General features: G+C 40.0%; 2 protein-coding genes across 4 annotated transcripts in view; one reads left to right on the forward strand and one right to left on the reverse strand.

Moving 5' to 3' along the window:
* The window catches only part of LOC109622760 (tachykinin-like peptides receptor 86C), a 436,364-nt gene that overhangs the window by 126,532 nt on the left and 292,893 nt on the right, over positions 1-16,939 (forward strand). The gene's annotated exons all lie outside the window — the stretch shown is intronic.
* The window catches only part of LOC134285572 (leucine-rich repeat-containing protein 49-like), a 28,331-nt gene continuing 21,575 nt past the window's right edge, over positions 10,184-16,939 (reverse strand). For both annotated transcript variants that reach the window (XM_062846622.1, XM_062846623.1), the window contains exon 2: positions 10,184-12,251. In XM_062846622.1, the coding sequence (XP_062702606.1) occupies positions 10,967-12,251 (1,285 nt within the window). In that variant the 3' untranslated portion in view covers positions 10,184-10,966. The remainder of the gene's footprint in view (positions 12,252-16,939) is intronic.

Below are 16,939 nucleotides of genomic sequence, written 5' to 3' on the forward strand. Positions count from 1 at the left end.
AACATGATTGAAAACAAGTCTTGAACAAGAAACTGCAAATGCTACTCTAATATGACATATAGAACATACTGAGCATGTATGGTAACCAACAAAGTGTACTTAAATAGAACATACCCAGCAAAATCGAAAACAACATGCAATGTTTGTTTGAGAAAACAAAATATATTCTTTAATAGGACTTTTAAATAGAAGATCACTGTGCATAAGTTTCAGGTATCATGAAAACGACTTATCCATGACATAATATGTTTCGAGAAACTTCATAACAACTGCTGTAGGACAAAGTAAATATTTTGCTATTTCGGATTATGTTTTCGGTGTTACTTGGGAAGCCCTCGCAGGTGGAAGACATCATACTTCGACGAAGGGGTATTAAGGGAGGCGCTCCGCCGTGAGCGAAACTTAATCGGTTTAGACGGCGACGAGCTGGTAGCGGTGCTCTCACGTGCGTGTGATGCGACCATGCCTAGGCGAGTCCACCCTAGAAATGGGAGGCCACCGGCTTACTGGTGGACCGACGCGATTGCGGACCTGCGCCGCGCCTGCCTACGGGCTAGGCGGCGGATGCGGCGAGCACGATCAGAGGAAGAGCGAAACGAACGGCGGGTGGTGTTCGCCGCTGCAAAAGCCGCGCTTAAGACCGAGATAAGAGCAAGCAAAAAGGCCTGCTTTGAGGGTCTCTGTCAGAGTGCCAATACGAACCCGTGGGGTGACGCCTACAGGATCGTTATGGCCAAGACGAGAGGTGTGATGGCTCCTACAGAGCAATCTCCAGAGATGTTGGAGGGGATCATTGGAGGACTTTTTCCGCGTCATGATCCTAATCCTTGGCCTCCTTTCGTAGGACAGCCGGGGACTGGGGCTGGCGATGAGGAGAGGGTCACCGATGTGGAACTTGTGGGGATAGCTAAGTCCCTTAGCGTAGGTAAGGCCCCAGGTCCGGACGGAGTTCCGAACCTGGCCTTAAAAGTAGCCATTGCAGAGGCTCCCGAGATGTTCAGGTCTGCTATGCAGAAATGCCTGGACGAGGGAGTTTTCCCAGAAGCTTGGAAGAGGCAGAGCCTGGTACTATTGCCAAAGGCGGGTAAACCACCCGGAGACCCGTCGGCATATAGACCAATATGCTTGATTGACACAGCGGGGAAGGTGCTCGAAAAGATCATCCTCAATAGAATGTTGCGGTTCACCGAGGGCGGAAATGGTCTTTCGAGTAACCAGTACGGCTTCCGGAAGGGGAGGTCCACCGTAGACGCTATCTTGTCGGTTACAAAAACCGCCGAGAAAGCACTCGAGCCTAAGAGGAGGGGAATTCGCTTTTGCGCGGTAGTGACTCTGGATGTAAGGAATGCGTTCAATAGCGCCAGCTGGTCTGCTATTGCCGATGCGCTCTTGCGTCTGGGGAACCGGAGTACCTGTACAAGATTCTCGGAAGTTACTTTCAGAATCGTGTACTAGTCTACGACACGGAGGTGGGTCGGAAGTGCTTTCACATAACCTCAGGAGTCCCGCAAGGTTCCATCCTGGGTCCGGTGTTATGGAATGTCATGTACGACGAGGTGTTGAGGTTAGAGTATCCAGTGGGAGTGGTGATTGTCGGATTTGCCGACGACATTACGCTCGAAGTCTACGTCGATTATGCCTGTAAAAGAGCCTCCACAGCTATTTCGGCACTGTCCCGGATGATGTCCAATAGCTCTGCGGTGTACGCCAGTAAGCGCAAGCTTCTGGCTATTCTTGCTACGTCCATACATGTCAAATGAAAGCTTTGAATTTATAAATTGTGGGAAAAATGCAAGAACCGGACAGCCAAAATAACTAGCTAATTCCAAAACTGATTTGCATAGTAGATATATTATTTTTGTCCTTTCTACACCATAACCATGAATACCAAGTACTTCGGAGCTAATTTATTCGACTGATTAAGAGATATTAGACAAAGTGCATCTCGCTGATTTTCTTATCCATTTGTTAATCGATTCAAGATCTTTTGGCAGTTAACAAAAGATATAATATTCCAGAACATGTAAGCTATTTTTTAAAAATTTCACACAAGATTCTAGAAGGTGTCTTGCATTTCTGGTAGTTTAGTCCATGGTCCATGATGCTATTTTGGAAACCAATCCATTAGATGCCAAATCCACAATATTTTCTAGAACTTTTGGTCCATTGCACAAAATAAATATGTTAAATACGAATAATACAACAATAGTTATAATAAGTGTAAGAAGGGTTATGTTCACCATAGGTGGATTAAATCGGTTTTTATATATATAGATGGAATATCCCTTTCGTGACGAACCAGCACAATTGTGCTGTTCAGCAATATCAGGTTTGCATATTTTTTCATCTCTTTAGTCTTTGTTTTGTGTGATGTAAACTGTTTTAATAGTTGAGCCATTGTTTATTCTTGTATGTGTGCGAAAAAACTTTTGTTTACGTTCCATGTGTGATTTACCATAATAAATTGACCAAAAAGTGGACAAAAACCGTAAAACATGAAAAAGTTTTAACTGTCGCATATTTTTCATTTCCGATTTATCTAGGTAGTCAAAGCAAGAAATCGAAAATTAAAGAGTAGGTCTTCCAAATGTGGAACAAGAATTGTTGATTTGTTGGCAAATTTAAAAGTTCTAGAGAGCTAGAATTGAGCCATTTGTATGGAAATTTCACTTTTTTTAGCTCCGTCTCGAAAGGGATATGTTACATGCTATTTGTACATGATTTCGTTACTTTTAGAACATTTTAGTTTTCATATTGCATTTAATATTTATTATAGTCGCAAAAACCTTTTCCCGTACATTTTGCAGCTTCCATCCCTCCAGTCGAACATTTTCCCATACTAAGTTTCGTACAGTGCGGAAACGCAACCAATTTTACACCCAAACTCTGCACAGATGTTTCGAACGTTCCGGTTTGATGCGATTAAATTTCATTTTTCCCATGCAACGTTGACCAAGTCTAATGATGCACATTGTTGGCTATTTCGATGGAGGATTGGTTTTGACTAATACCCCATACTTACTCATGAATGTAGGAGAAAAGTTCAAACTTCTTGAGCATGGGGAAGCACAGCGACAGGCAGAATAAAAGAAAAATGAGGATTGTGTGATATTCCCCACTACGCTTAACTCCAAGATTTGTGGAAAAGTGATTCTTGTGTAGATCGTTTATTAAAAAAGATTGTAATTTGTAACAACATGTAATCATACTTAGGATAACACTGACAAATAAAATTTGAACATAGGTACTTATTTTTCGCGAAAATCATGAAGTTTTTTTGGTATTATATGTACTCTCAATCTCAGCTCTATAAATGGCCTCGATAATATCATTGGAAACATTTTGTTGTTCAACTATCTTAGAGCTAAGCTTTTCCAGCAGCTCCTCTATCTTTTCAAACCTTCTGTTGATGTCGGCTTCAAGTTTCTGCACTCTGTTGCGGAATTTAGAAAATTGTTGGTGGTTGTTCAATACTCTCCTTTCAATTTGGGCAAAACTGGAGTCCAAATTAGAATTTTTCATCTTTAAACGTTCGGCTGAATGCGAACTGTCCTCAGTGTGAATGGAATTTTGCGTTGGCAACTGATCAATCGTCGACGGACAGTCCAATCCAAAGGCATCCTTGCTATTTGTGTCGCAAGTTAACCCACCATCAGTCGCTTGCGTGTACTGAGTACACGTATCTCAGAAAAATGCAAAAAAAATAATCGAAATTCGCACCAAATTGAACCGGGTGTTGGTCCTATTCCAAGATCCACTCTTCTTCTTGTTAGTAAGGCAGAAAAAAAAATGAAAAAATGCACGGAAAGTACTCGAAAAATTCTAACCTCACATTTTGAATGTGTACTCAGTACACCGGCGCGACCGCTGGTGTAACTTTTTTGTGAACCAGACCGTTACACGAGCGGTCGCGTCGTGTACTCAGTACACGGCATACGCTTTCAATTATGGTTTATGTGCTTTACTAGATACAATGTTGGTGTCTTCAGCAAAGATGTCTGTAGTGATCGTGTATTTTACCGCGTGTAATTTTACCGCGGATCGATCACGGATACCACAATGTCCAACTGGATAATGCGCGTCTGGTAGTGGACATGTGGAACCGGTCAACACGATCTGGTCCTGTCCCGGGTGTCGGAATGGCCCTCGCGGGAACCTGTTTCGTGGACATTTTAGTTATGGCACCAAAACTTGGCATGCGACGGCTCTATCTTCATGATTTTCCATATCCATTATTTTGGTAACCATGAAAATGACCAGTGACCTCCCTGGCCAACCCGTGGCCACCGGAATGTGCCCTGGAGGAACCGAGGACATTTTGACCATGACACCAAAACTAGGCATGCGACGGCTCTATCGTCATGATTTTTCATAACCATTATTTTAGTAACCATGAAAATGACCAGTGACTACCCTGGCCAACCCGTGGCCACCGGAATGTGCCCTGGAGGAACCTGTTTCGAGGACATTTTGACCATGACACCAAAACTAGGCATGCGACGGTTCTATTTTCATGATTTTTCATATCCATCATCTTTATAACCGAAAAAAACTGCGAGTGACCTCTCTGGTTAACCCGTGGCTGCCAACCATGCAAGGGCTCTATCTCCATGATCTTCATCTTCTTCTTTTTTGTGTAACGTCCATACTGGGGCAAAGCCTGATACTCAACTTAATGTTCTATGAGCACTTCCACAGTTATTAACTGAGAGCTTCCTCTGCATATGATCATTTTGCACGTGTATAGCGTGTGGCAGGCACAAAGATACTCTATAACGAAGAAAGCTAAGAAAAAAATCCATTACAAAAAGTTCCAGTACCGACCGCGAATCGAACCTGCCACCATCAGCATGCATATACTGAATAATCACGCCTTCACAACTGTGGATATAGTGGTTTTCTATCGTCATGATGTTTCATGTACATCATCTTTGTAACTGTGAACAGTGCCAGTCATCTCTCTGGTTAACCTCTGGCCACTGGAATTTGCCCTGAAGAAACCTGTTCCGAATACATTTTGCCCATGGCTCCTCATGTTTTTTCACCTTCGTTGCCAAAATAGGACCAGGGATGGCATTCACCATTTGCAAAGAGTTACATTCACTTGCTACTATCTCAGTTCATAAGCATGCTATCGAAAAACAATGTATGGATGACTTTTACCTTGTAGTTTTATCTGAAAGTTTGCCGAATATCATAAGGGTCGCACACGCATGCTTAACTCGTGAGCGAGCTGTGAAAGCAACTCTCCACGCCGTGAATGTAAATTACATTCACGGCGTGGAGAGTTGCTTTCACAGTTTGCTCACGAGTTAAGCATGCGTGTGCGACCCTTATGATATTCGGCAAACTTTCAGATAAAACTACAAGGAAAAAGTCATCCATACATTGTTTTTTGATAGCATGCTTTTGAACTGAGATAGTAGCAAGTGAATGTAACTCTTTGCAAATGGTGAATGCCATCCCTGCTCGTGGCCACTGAGGGTAACGGTTACCAAGACAATGAATATAAAAATTATGAAGATAGAGCCGTCCTCTAACATGTTCCTGTGGCCACGGGTTTTTGCTAGGTATCGCTCAAGTAATTTCCGTTCAGTTCATTATTTTTTCTTTACCGGAATGATCAAGAACTTCAACACAGAGAGCTTCATTTGATTTGACGTACCTTCTCAGTTCCGTACTGGAGTCAAGAAAAATCTAAAGCTTCCTCATTTCTCGAGCGATTCCTTACCTGAATTTTCCACGCATCGAGATAGGCCAAAAAATCTTGCGAACTGCGTACTTCTTATAATGCAAGGACGCTGCACAGTGGTTCCACCATAGGTCTAAACCTTTGACCACAATCAACTGTGATATCAATGTGGTAACATAAAGTTTATTGATTTTTTTTTCTAATTTCAGTCGTTTGCATTCATCACTCTACCATCCAACATGTATTTAGTTGATTGTGTTCAATTCTTATATGGTTGAAAACGATGTAAATGTAAAATTTAGATGCTACTTCATCATCTTATTTGAATAAGTGTGACTGGTTTATGATTTTACAAAAAATGTTTCCATTTACGATCTCTTCGGACGTTTTTTTTAAATAAATCTTCCCTATAATATTAAACAATGATTTACTGACGAATTCAGTAGTAATTTTTATACATTGCATTTCACTATTCTTAAGCAGCTGTGAGTACCGTGGATCGCCCAAACTAATATTAGTATACATTCATAACTCGATATAACGTAACAACATTTTTATGTTCGTTACGATACATCAAAGTGACGTTATATCGAAGCCAAAAAAGAACCCCTCCCCCCCCAAATTATGTTATTCACTCAACAATGATTTTTAGCCTTGTTTAATTTTTTTTTCATTGTTGTATTTTATATACCTATCTTCAAAAATCAACTTTATAGTATACCTTTTTATATCTAACTATTTAAACCAATATCGCATAAAACAAGATTATTTTTCATTTTTACATTCCGAACTGCTCAAGCGTCAAACGTTACCTGTTCATGTGATTAAAAGTAACAAATCCCCTAGCAGGTAGCGTTGGAGTGTACATCATTTCATTTTCAGCAGTGGAAAATTCAATGTTTCCTATACATACGATAATGCCTCCTTGAATTCCTCTTGAGATTCCTCCAAAATTCACTCGGGAATTCACCCAGGAATCTCTTAATGAAATACCTTCTGTGATTTATCCTGAAATTCTCGAAGGAGTTCCTCTGAAATTTTTTTTTTTCAAGGATTCAAACTCCTCCATTTATTCCTATATGCTTTAATCTGCTAGGATTCCTCTAAAAAGGGCTTTGAAATAGGACACAATTGGTAAAGTACTAGAATTGTAGTAATGAGCTGAATTTGTGTATGGTAAGAAGGTCAATTCTTCGTTTCTGCAATGAAATGGTGCAAAAAGCGTGCAGTATAATTATGCCTTGCCTAATTTGATGCTGTTTGATGAAAACTATGGATAACTATGTTATTTATGTTGCAAGAAATGGAGAAAACAACAACACTGTTGCCCAAATTTTTGCTCAAACAGCATCAAATTAGGCAAGGAATAATAGTACCCACGCTTTTTGCACCATTTCATTGCAGAAACGGAGAATTGAACTTCTCACCATACAAAAATTCAGCTCATTACTACAAATCTAGTACTTCACCGATCTGTCCTATTACTCCAAAAGTTCTGGATATGATTCCTCCAGGAATTTCCCCTGTGGCTTCTCTAGGATTCCCCATGGGATTCCAGAGATTTTTGCAAGGATTCATCCTGCCATTTCCTTTAAAATTTCTACTGGGATTCTCCCAGTTATGCCTGCAATGCTCTAATACCTTCCTGCTCAATAAGTATTTGCTGAGATTCACCCAGTTATTCCTGCTGGAACTTATTCTGCACATTGCAGGAATTAAACGGCTACGCAGTCTTCAATACGGAAAACGAAGTTTATTGTTTGCCAATAAACTTCGTTTCCGTATTGAAGACTGCGTAGCCGTTTAATTCCTGCAGTAAACTTCTCAGTCGATCCACCAAGAGATTCTGCACATTTTGAATTCTTTTCTAAATTTTTTTCAGGGATTTCACCGGTAATTCTTCCGAAAACTCAGTATATCGGCAAAAACCACCAGGAATTTCTTCAGAGACCCATTCAAAGATTGCTGGTTCCAGGAAACCCTGTTGAATTACTCCAGGGATGCCTCATTGATTGATTTGTCTTTATTAAAGAGACTTTCAGCCCTTGGTAAGAGGGATGCCACATTTTCTTTCAAAGCATTGCCGGCTGGTTACTAAGATGCTGGATATGAAAAATCATGAAGATAGAGCCGTCGCATGCCTAGTTTTGGTGTCATGGTCAAAATGTCCTCGAAACAGGTTCCTCCAGGGCACATTCCGGTGACCACGGGTTAGCCAGGGAGGTCACTGGTCATTTTCATGGTTACTAAGATGATGGATATGGAAAATCATGAAGATAGAGCCATCGCATGCCTAGATTTGGTGTTTTGGTCAAAATGTCCTCGAAACAGGTTCCTCCAGGGCACATTCCGGTGGCCACGGGTTAGCCAGGGAGGTCACTGGTCATTTTCATGGTTACTAAGATGATGGATATGAAAAATCATGAAGATAGAGCCGTCGCATGCCTAGTTTTGGTGTCATGGTCAAAATGTCCTCGAAACAGGTTCCTCCAGGGCACATTCCGGTGGCCACGGGTTAGCCAGGGAGGTCACTGGTCATTTTCATGGTTACTAAGATGATGGATATGGAAAATCATGAAGATAGAGCCGTCGCATGCCTAGATTTGGTGTTTTGGTCAAAATGTCCTCGAAACAGGTTCCTCCAGGGCACATTCCGGTGGCCACGGGTTAGCCAGGGAGGTCACTGGTCATTTTCATGGTTACTAAGATGATGGATATGAAAAATCATGAAGATAGAGCCGTCGCATGCCTAGTTTTGGTGTCATGGTCAATATGTCCTAGAAACAGGTTCCTCCAGGGCACATTCCGGTGGCCACGGGTTGGCCAGGGAGGTCACTGGTCATTTTCATGGTTACCAAAATAATGGATATGGAAAATCATGAAGATAGAGCCGTCGCATGCCTAGTTTTGGTGCCATAACTGAAATGTCCACGAAACAGGTTCCCGCGAGGGCCATTCCGACACCCGGGACAGGACCAGATTGTGTTGACCGGTTCCACATGTCCACTATCAGACGCACATTATCCAGTTGGACATTTTTGCTGAAGACACCAACATTGTATCTAGTAAAGCATGTAAACCATAATTGAAAGCGTATGCCGTGTACTGAGTACACGACGCGACCGCTCGTGTAACTTTTTTTGATGCGACTGATGGAGGGTTAACGGCCTCATTTTATTAGATTTCAGACATCTTACATTTTCGTGTTGTTCTCTGTTTTAGCTTCAAATTTTCCGAAACTGTTCCGCTAGCACTGCATGTTATTCTATTTAGGTTTTAATCAATTATTAATACGGCAAATTGTAGTTCATAATTTTTAACTTACTCTTAAGGATAAATTAACAATTCTTGACTGTGATCTGGACTGTGTACTGTGCGATACTGAAACCACCTTAAACGTCTGCAATTCGAGTAAGATTTCAATATTACTTTAGTACAAACTATCTTCCTTCACAACACCTCAACTGAATTTAACTTACTGTAATTTACAAATTCAATTAATGACAAATTTGCACTCAATTCACCACTGACTTGACTTCAATTTCCATTCTGCTGGAGCACTCGGTCAGGTATTGTTTTAGTCTGATTTATGCTCCTGGTGACACTTCGCCACGCTGTTTGCTGTCTGACGACTATGCTCCGGCTAACTGACATTGACAACCTTGGGCGGTACTGAACTCACTCAACTGCAGTACGAGTATGCTCAGTGATTCCGCAACAAAAAGAATAAACATCTTCATACGATACTCACCAAGTATTTAACCTTTGAATTATCTATATAAATTTGCATTCAATATGTTGTATACTTATAGTTCTAGCGACAGAAGTATTCCGGTGTAATAAATTTTAGTTTGCTTCCGCAATGACTCAAACAAGAAACAAATATTGTAAATTTTAAAAGAAACCTAACCTCTCAAACACATAGAGAATGGAATGTAGTTTTTGTGACTAATTCACTTAGGTTCAAGTAATTTTGTGATAATTTAGGAGTGGCTTCCATAGATTTGTAGCTTGTATTCACTTTTCAGCTATGAATTCTATAAATAAAAAGAAAATGGGGGCATATGTGAGCAATGGTCGGAAGCTCATACGAGATTACCTTGGTATGGGGTGACCCTAACTTGATTTTTTTTGGCTCCCCCACATTGTTCAATTTATGGCAATGAGAAGGCAAACTCTCTCTCGAAGGTCGGTGCACCACAGGAAGGTGAGAACTACGAATTTTTCCATTTTGTTCGCCAAAGTACCTACTCTTCAAAGTTCACATTTAAATTTCAAATTATTTGCGAGATGGCCGAATGGGACGGTAGATACATTTCTTTGATGTCAAGACCTATGTCCAAATGCGCCTGCTAACATTATTACTAGTGGATATTCAGAGAAATTCAAACTTCTGTAAAATTGAGATGCTGATCAAACAATAAGGACGAAAGACGGGTTGTGTGATATTATTTTCCACTACGCTCAACACAAAGATTTGTAGAAAAGTGGTTCTTCTGCACAACATTTATTTGTAAACTAAATTTACGATTTCTAACGACATCTTACACGCAGAAAAATGAGACCTGTTTAAAACAATAAAACACATGGTTGATTTTCAAACTAAGCATTTACTTATTCCAAAGTTATATTTCTTTATTCTTACTTAGAGTTTATCGATCAAAACAATCAATTCCTATCATTCCATTCAACGTTAAAATCTTCATTTGTTTCAACAAAATGGGGACCATAAACATGGCCGGGAAGCACTCACACATCTTTAAAATTTTTACCCTAACATCGCCACAACGAAGAAAGTATAGCAAATCCATCACTCCAACTTCCAAGTGCAGTTTTGACCGTGGTGGATAACGCGCAGGCACTCAAGACACCATCCAGAAAAAGTTGATCGGTTTGGATTTTTTGCCTTTTTTATTCGTTCTCGCTTCCATCCGCTTGCCGAGTGTCTAAAAATAGATTTCCGAGCTGCCGTCACCTTTCCGGCTTTGTTAATGGCAAAAGTGCAGTCGTTTAAAACAATATATTTTTTTATGTTGCAACTACAAAATTTCTGTTTGTTCTAACAAACTGTCGAAAATTTCGGCAAATGAAAATATTTGTATTATCAAACAATGGAACAGTTTAGTTTGAACTAGAAATCAGTTTGTCGCTATAGCAAACTGCAAAATCGGTTGATTTGAACTAGAATTCAATTGTGTTTACTATTTATTTTTCTGCGTGTAGGACAAAACTGACAAATAAAATCCAAACATGAATACTTATTAATCGCAAGGATCATGGACTTTTATTGGTACTATATGTTCTCTCAATTTCAGCTCTATAAATGGCCTCAATAATGTCATTTGAAACATTATGCTGTTCAACGACCTGTTTACTAACATGTACCAGCAGTTGCTCCATCTTTTGTAATGTATTGTTGATTTCGGCAATTTGTTGGCTGTTGTTCAACGCAGTGCCTTCAATCTGGGCTAACCTGGAGTCGAAAGTGGAAATCTGCTGCTTCAAATGATCGGCTGTCTTGGAGTTAAGATTTTCCAGCAGCGCCTCCACCTTTTGAAATCTTTTGTTCATTGCGGTTTCAAGTTTTTGCACTCTGTTGCTCAAATCTTTGTTTAAAACTTTTCGTTCAATTTGGTCTAACCTGGTCCTGAATTTGGAATTTTGCTGTTTCAAATGATCGATTGTCTGAGATTTCTCTGCAATTTGAGTGGATATCTGCTGCCGCAACTGATCAACCGTCGATGGACAATCCAATCCATAGACACTCTCGCTTTTTCTGTCGCAAGTGAACCCACGCTGAACTGTTAAATCTGTTCTGCCTTTTAGTAAACTATGTGCCCAAGCACAGTTCAATGGGTTTTCAGTTATGTTTAATCGTTTTAGCTTCCGGAAATGGTTGATTGCGAAATGTGTCAACTCATTATCAACTAGATTAAGGTCGAACAGTGAAGTCATGTTCCAACTACATACGTCAATATGTTTCAATCGATTGTGTTCAAGACTCAAGCTAGTGAGCGATGGCAAACTCACCGATCCATGATTGTAAATGTGTTTTATTTTATTAGAAAATAGATCAAGAGTTTCCAAATTGTCCAAACCATTAAGTTGGTCAAGTAAAACTGTTTGTATTTGATTATCATTAAGTTCTAAACGTTTCATTTTTTTCAATTGACTAATGTTCTCTGGAATACGTGTCAATTTGGCGTGGCTACACTTAAAGCTTTCCAGCTGGTAGTACTTCCCATGCTCAATGATGACATGTTCCGTAGATGTGAAATTCAACTCAATTTGCGATAATTTAGGGCTTATGTGAATTGTTTTAACGCTTCCACCATAAAAATGGGTATGAATGCATTTCTGGAATTGATCAGTGAAATTTTGTGGGAGTATGTCCACCTCAATATCTATAAAATACAACGATTCTTTATCTGGAATGTTTCCCATTAAAGCAGCACCAGCGGGCCAATGGAAATAACTTATATCAACTGCATTTTGCTGGTATACACTTGGTTGCACAGCGAACGGTTTTATTCTTCCAAATGTAGCGATGAGAAGCAGCCTGTAAGGAAGAGAAGCAAGTCATCATCAGTCAACTCTTACAATCCACTCTCTAAAATAAAAACTCTCATTTTTGAGTAACACTTATGCCGCACAGGGACTGTGTTGGAAACACACATTTTTTTAAAATTGCTCGTACGCTCACATTTTTGCAAAATATTAATATTTTTCGGTATTTGAAGGTGGTTTATAAACCCAGTGAGGTTGCCATGTCGAAATTATTGCACAATACAGGCTCATGTGAGCGTACGAGCAATTAAAAAAAATGTGTGTTTCCAACACAGTCATGTGCGGCATGGATGTTTACTAAAAATGTGCAGGCCGAACACATTTTTGAGCGTAGCCGTTTTTGCAGGCCCCTGGCATGAATGAAATATATCGTAGCCAACATCCAACTGCCTTATACTCATATTCGTGAAAATTGAAACGAGCGTGTAAACAACAAACGCACCTTTTGTTTGATGTTGTGAGCCACACACGAAATCACATTCACTATGCGTGTTTGTGGGGTTGATTTATTCAACTAATCGCATGCTCCTCTTACCGTACATTAATATTAAAGCGAGTTTAAAGTGTTTTGTGATCATAACAGGTGGAAAAAATGATTCCAAAAACTGATCAATAAACCAAAATAAACGTTAAACAAAAAATTGTTTATGTTTTCGCATTTGACAGTGGGCGCTATTTATTAGCGCCCAGGACATCCTGTCTACCATGATTCCAATGCATTGATATAGGCCGTGTCAGGGGCCTGCGTTTTTGCGTGCATAGAGAACAGGCCACAGAGAACAGACGAACATGCTCCAACAAAAATGCTCGACAATCTTGTGTAAAGAAAAAACAAGCTCAGTAGCGACATCGACGGACTTTCCCACCATAAAACTCGTTTCGACACTACCCAAGTAACCAGTAAGCATTTAAAATAGCATTCCTTCAGCATTATAGTAGCCTTTACGACAAGGTGTTTAATGCTAATTAGCCATATATGCGCCTATAGTGCTACCTCACAGCAGGTTTTGGCAAAATAACGGGCTGTCTTAGTGCTATCCCTTCAGGAACGTCGTGACGAAATGTCAAAGAAGCGTAACGCCTCGTCGAGCAAAAAAAACAAAAATAGATTGACGGACGATTGATCGTCCTTCCATATTCCAGCCGGTGCTAGGTGGTACTTTTTTGCTGATTTTTGTAGTGATGTAGGTTTGAACTTACGATCAGGAGATTGATTAAATCATATCTGCTTCTGATTCAGTTGCTCCTGATCCACGATGCTAAAGCTGTCCCGGTTGCGTGCGTTGATTTAATCGCCAATATAAAGAATGATCCGATAACAGCTTCAGATTCAACATCCAAAACTTGTTTTAATTGAGATATTTCATTGTGGTAGAGCATTACGATCCCTTCTTTCAAATGTCTGTGGAATAAGATTGGTTCTTCCCTCTTTCAAACAATCCTATGATCCACCAAAGCATCCACCTATTCGGCACATATTTTCCGACGAAATGATAAATAATTGGTGATTTTTTTATGGACAAGTTGCCAATCCAATCCACCTGCAGTAATGTTTCCTTAGGTGCTTTTGGATGAGTAGGGGAAAATGAAGAAACAAATAAGATACACAAATTTGTAAACAGAAGCATAGGCTCTGTAAGAGAGAGACAAAATGTGTTGCCAACTGCGTAACATATCTCCCAACCTTTTTGCCTCTAGCATTTAAAAAGCAGTTGAAAAGCATTCTGTATGCTCCCAAGTGAAACCACTTCAAGCAGTTGAAATGCTAATTAACAGCCGAAAGCTTTTGAGCAGCACAGCTTATGCTAACTAAGGGCAGCTATGCATTCGAACTGCTTATGTAGGGCAGCAAGCAGTTGAAATGCGTGATACGGGCTGATACACGGCTTATTCAAATGCTTAGTGGTTACCTGGGTATGATGGCGCTTACTAAAGAAATATGTGTATATCTAGGACACCCTTGAAGTTTCCTACTCGAAAACTGAGCTGAATTTGCTCAAAAAACAAGATGGTTACACGGTCAGAAAATTCACACAAAACTGAGCTAAAGTGGGACAACTCAAAATTGAGTAAATTTTTTTCCAGCGCTAGCGCTGGCCCAAGTGCGAAAATCTCATCAGTTTAAGCTGTATAATATTCTTGCTGATGTGAAGAATATTATACGGCTTAAATTGGTTGGATTTTTGTACTTGGGCCAGCGCTATCGATGGAAATGCAATTTACTCATTTTTTGAGCTGTTCCAGTTTAGCTCGGTTTTGTGTGAATCTTACTCATTTTAGAGTAACATTTTCTTAGCGTGTATGATTATTTACTAATTCAACAACTAAATTTGGGCTACCCATTGATATTTAGTCACAGAGAACAGACGTCTAAGTTCATGAAGTGCAGTTGTGTAAAGAATTGCAACGGTTGTTTTGAAATAACTGGCAATGTGGCCATTATGCGGCGCTGTCACATTTCGAATCGCGGTGCAAATTCTCCGATGTTTTATCTTCTGGCGCTAGTGTCGCCAAGTGTGCACCCCAATATAATTCCACCCAGCGATTGTGTGAACTTACTAGGGAAAGAATAATTGTATTGTTGTTCAACTCATTTCTAATTGAAAGTAGTGAAATTAATTTTCAATGGTTTGCTCAAATTTTGTTTCTAACTTAGTAAAATAATCATACACATCTTGTTATTTGAGCAAATACAGCATAATCTCTGAGTAGGAATATTTAAAGATGCGCCAGTGAAATATTTCTTAATTTAGCGCCATCATGGTGTCGGAAGGAGCTTTTAGGTGGGAAAGTCACCGTCGATGTCGCTACTGCGCTTGATTTTTCTTTACACAAGATTTTCAAGCAATTTTGTTCGAGCATGTTCGTCTGTTCTCTGTGATTTAGTTTCACTACTTTCAATTAGAAATGAGTTGAACAACAAAACAAAAAATATTTCCCTTGTAAATTCAACACACTCACTCGGTGGAACTATATTGAAGCACAGAGAACAGACGAACATGCTCGAACAAAATTGCTTAAAAATCTTGTGTAAAGAAAAAACAAGCTCAGTAGCGGCATCGACGGTGACTTTCCCACCTAAAAACTCGTTTCGACATCATGATGGCGCTTACTAAAGAAATATTTCACTAGCGCATCTTTAAAATTTTCCTACTCAGAAACTGTGCCGTATTTGGTCAAATAACAAGATGTTTATGATTATTTCACTAATTCAACAACAAAATTTGGGCAACCCATTGATAATTAGTTTCATCTCTTTCAATTAGAAATGAGTTGAACAACAATACAATTATCACAGACAAACAGACGTAACTCTTGGAGGAAATTCATCAAAAACTTTTGCCCGGTGTCATTTTCATGAGCGCACTGCCACCTGTTGGTAGAACCGCGCGCGACACTGTCGGCCATGATGGATTTCTATTTGACGTTTTGCTGACACGCACACTACTACACAAATTGCCTGTAATTTTCGATTGCATCATTCAGCAACGTGTACACTGGCAAATGTCAAAGCGATCGAACACTAGCGCATCTGGTGGAACGATCGCGCAAATCAAATGAAATTTGAATTGACCGTTAAATGCATATGCCAAGCCGTTTTGAAGAGTGTTACGTCTGTTTGTCTGTGCAATTATTGATTTTCCAAGTAAATCCAACACATTCTCTCGGTGGAGCTATATTGGGGTGCACACTTGGCAACACTAGCGCCAAAAGGTAAAACAACGGCAAATTTGTACCTCTTTTTGAAATGTGACAGCGCCACGTAATGGCCACATTCCCAGTTATTTCAAAACAACCGTTGCAATGCTTTACACAACTGCACCTCATGAGCTTGGGCGTCTGTTCTCTGTGATTGAAGTGCACACTTGGCGACACTAGCGCCAAAAGATAAAACAACGACAAATTTGCACTCCGATTCGAAATGTGACAGCGGCGCGTGATGGCCACATTCCCAGCTATTTCAAAACAACCGTTGCTATGCTTTACACAAACGCACTCAATGAGCTTGGACGTCTGGTCTGTGTGAACAGACGTCCAAGTCCAAGCTGAATTTTGTGTGATGAAATATTTCATCGGCAACACAAGTGGCAACATCGTGACGCTGCAACCGGCAAATTCCTTATAATTATGTTATTCACCAATTGAAATGTTCTAAATCACCACTAGCTGTATTGATCTTCACTCAGAAATAAAAATATACACGGAATTACTATTATTTATGCATTTTGTATCCGCATCTTTTTCACTCTCTATCTGTTTTCATGCTATCTGCCGTTTAGCCTGGGTTGAAGAGAAGTGTTTCGTCAACCCAGGCGAAGCACCAAATAGCATGAAAACAGAAAGAGAGTGAGAGAGATGCGGATACAAAATGCATAAATAATAGTAATTCCGTGTATACTTTTATTTCTGAGTGTTCTCTAGAATTTTTAGCATTTCAACGAACTTCCACAGACAAACAGACGTAACACTCTTCTAAACGACTTGGCACATGCATTTAACGATCATTTCAAATTTCATTTGATTTGCGCGATCCTTCCACCAGATGCGCTAGTGTTCGATCGCTTTGTCGTTTGCCAGTGCACACGTTGCTGAATGATGCAAACAAAAATTACATGCGCTTTGTTTAGCAGTGTGGTTGTTAGATAAACGTCAAATCGAAATCGAAATCCATCATGATCG

The sequence above is a fragment of the Aedes albopictus genome, chromosome 1 (genome assembly GCF_035046485.1).
Source record: "Aedes albopictus strain Foshan chromosome 1, AalbF5, whole genome shotgun sequence".
Classification (NCBI taxonomy): domain Eukaryota; kingdom Metazoa; phylum Arthropoda; class Insecta; order Diptera; family Culicidae; genus Aedes; species Aedes albopictus.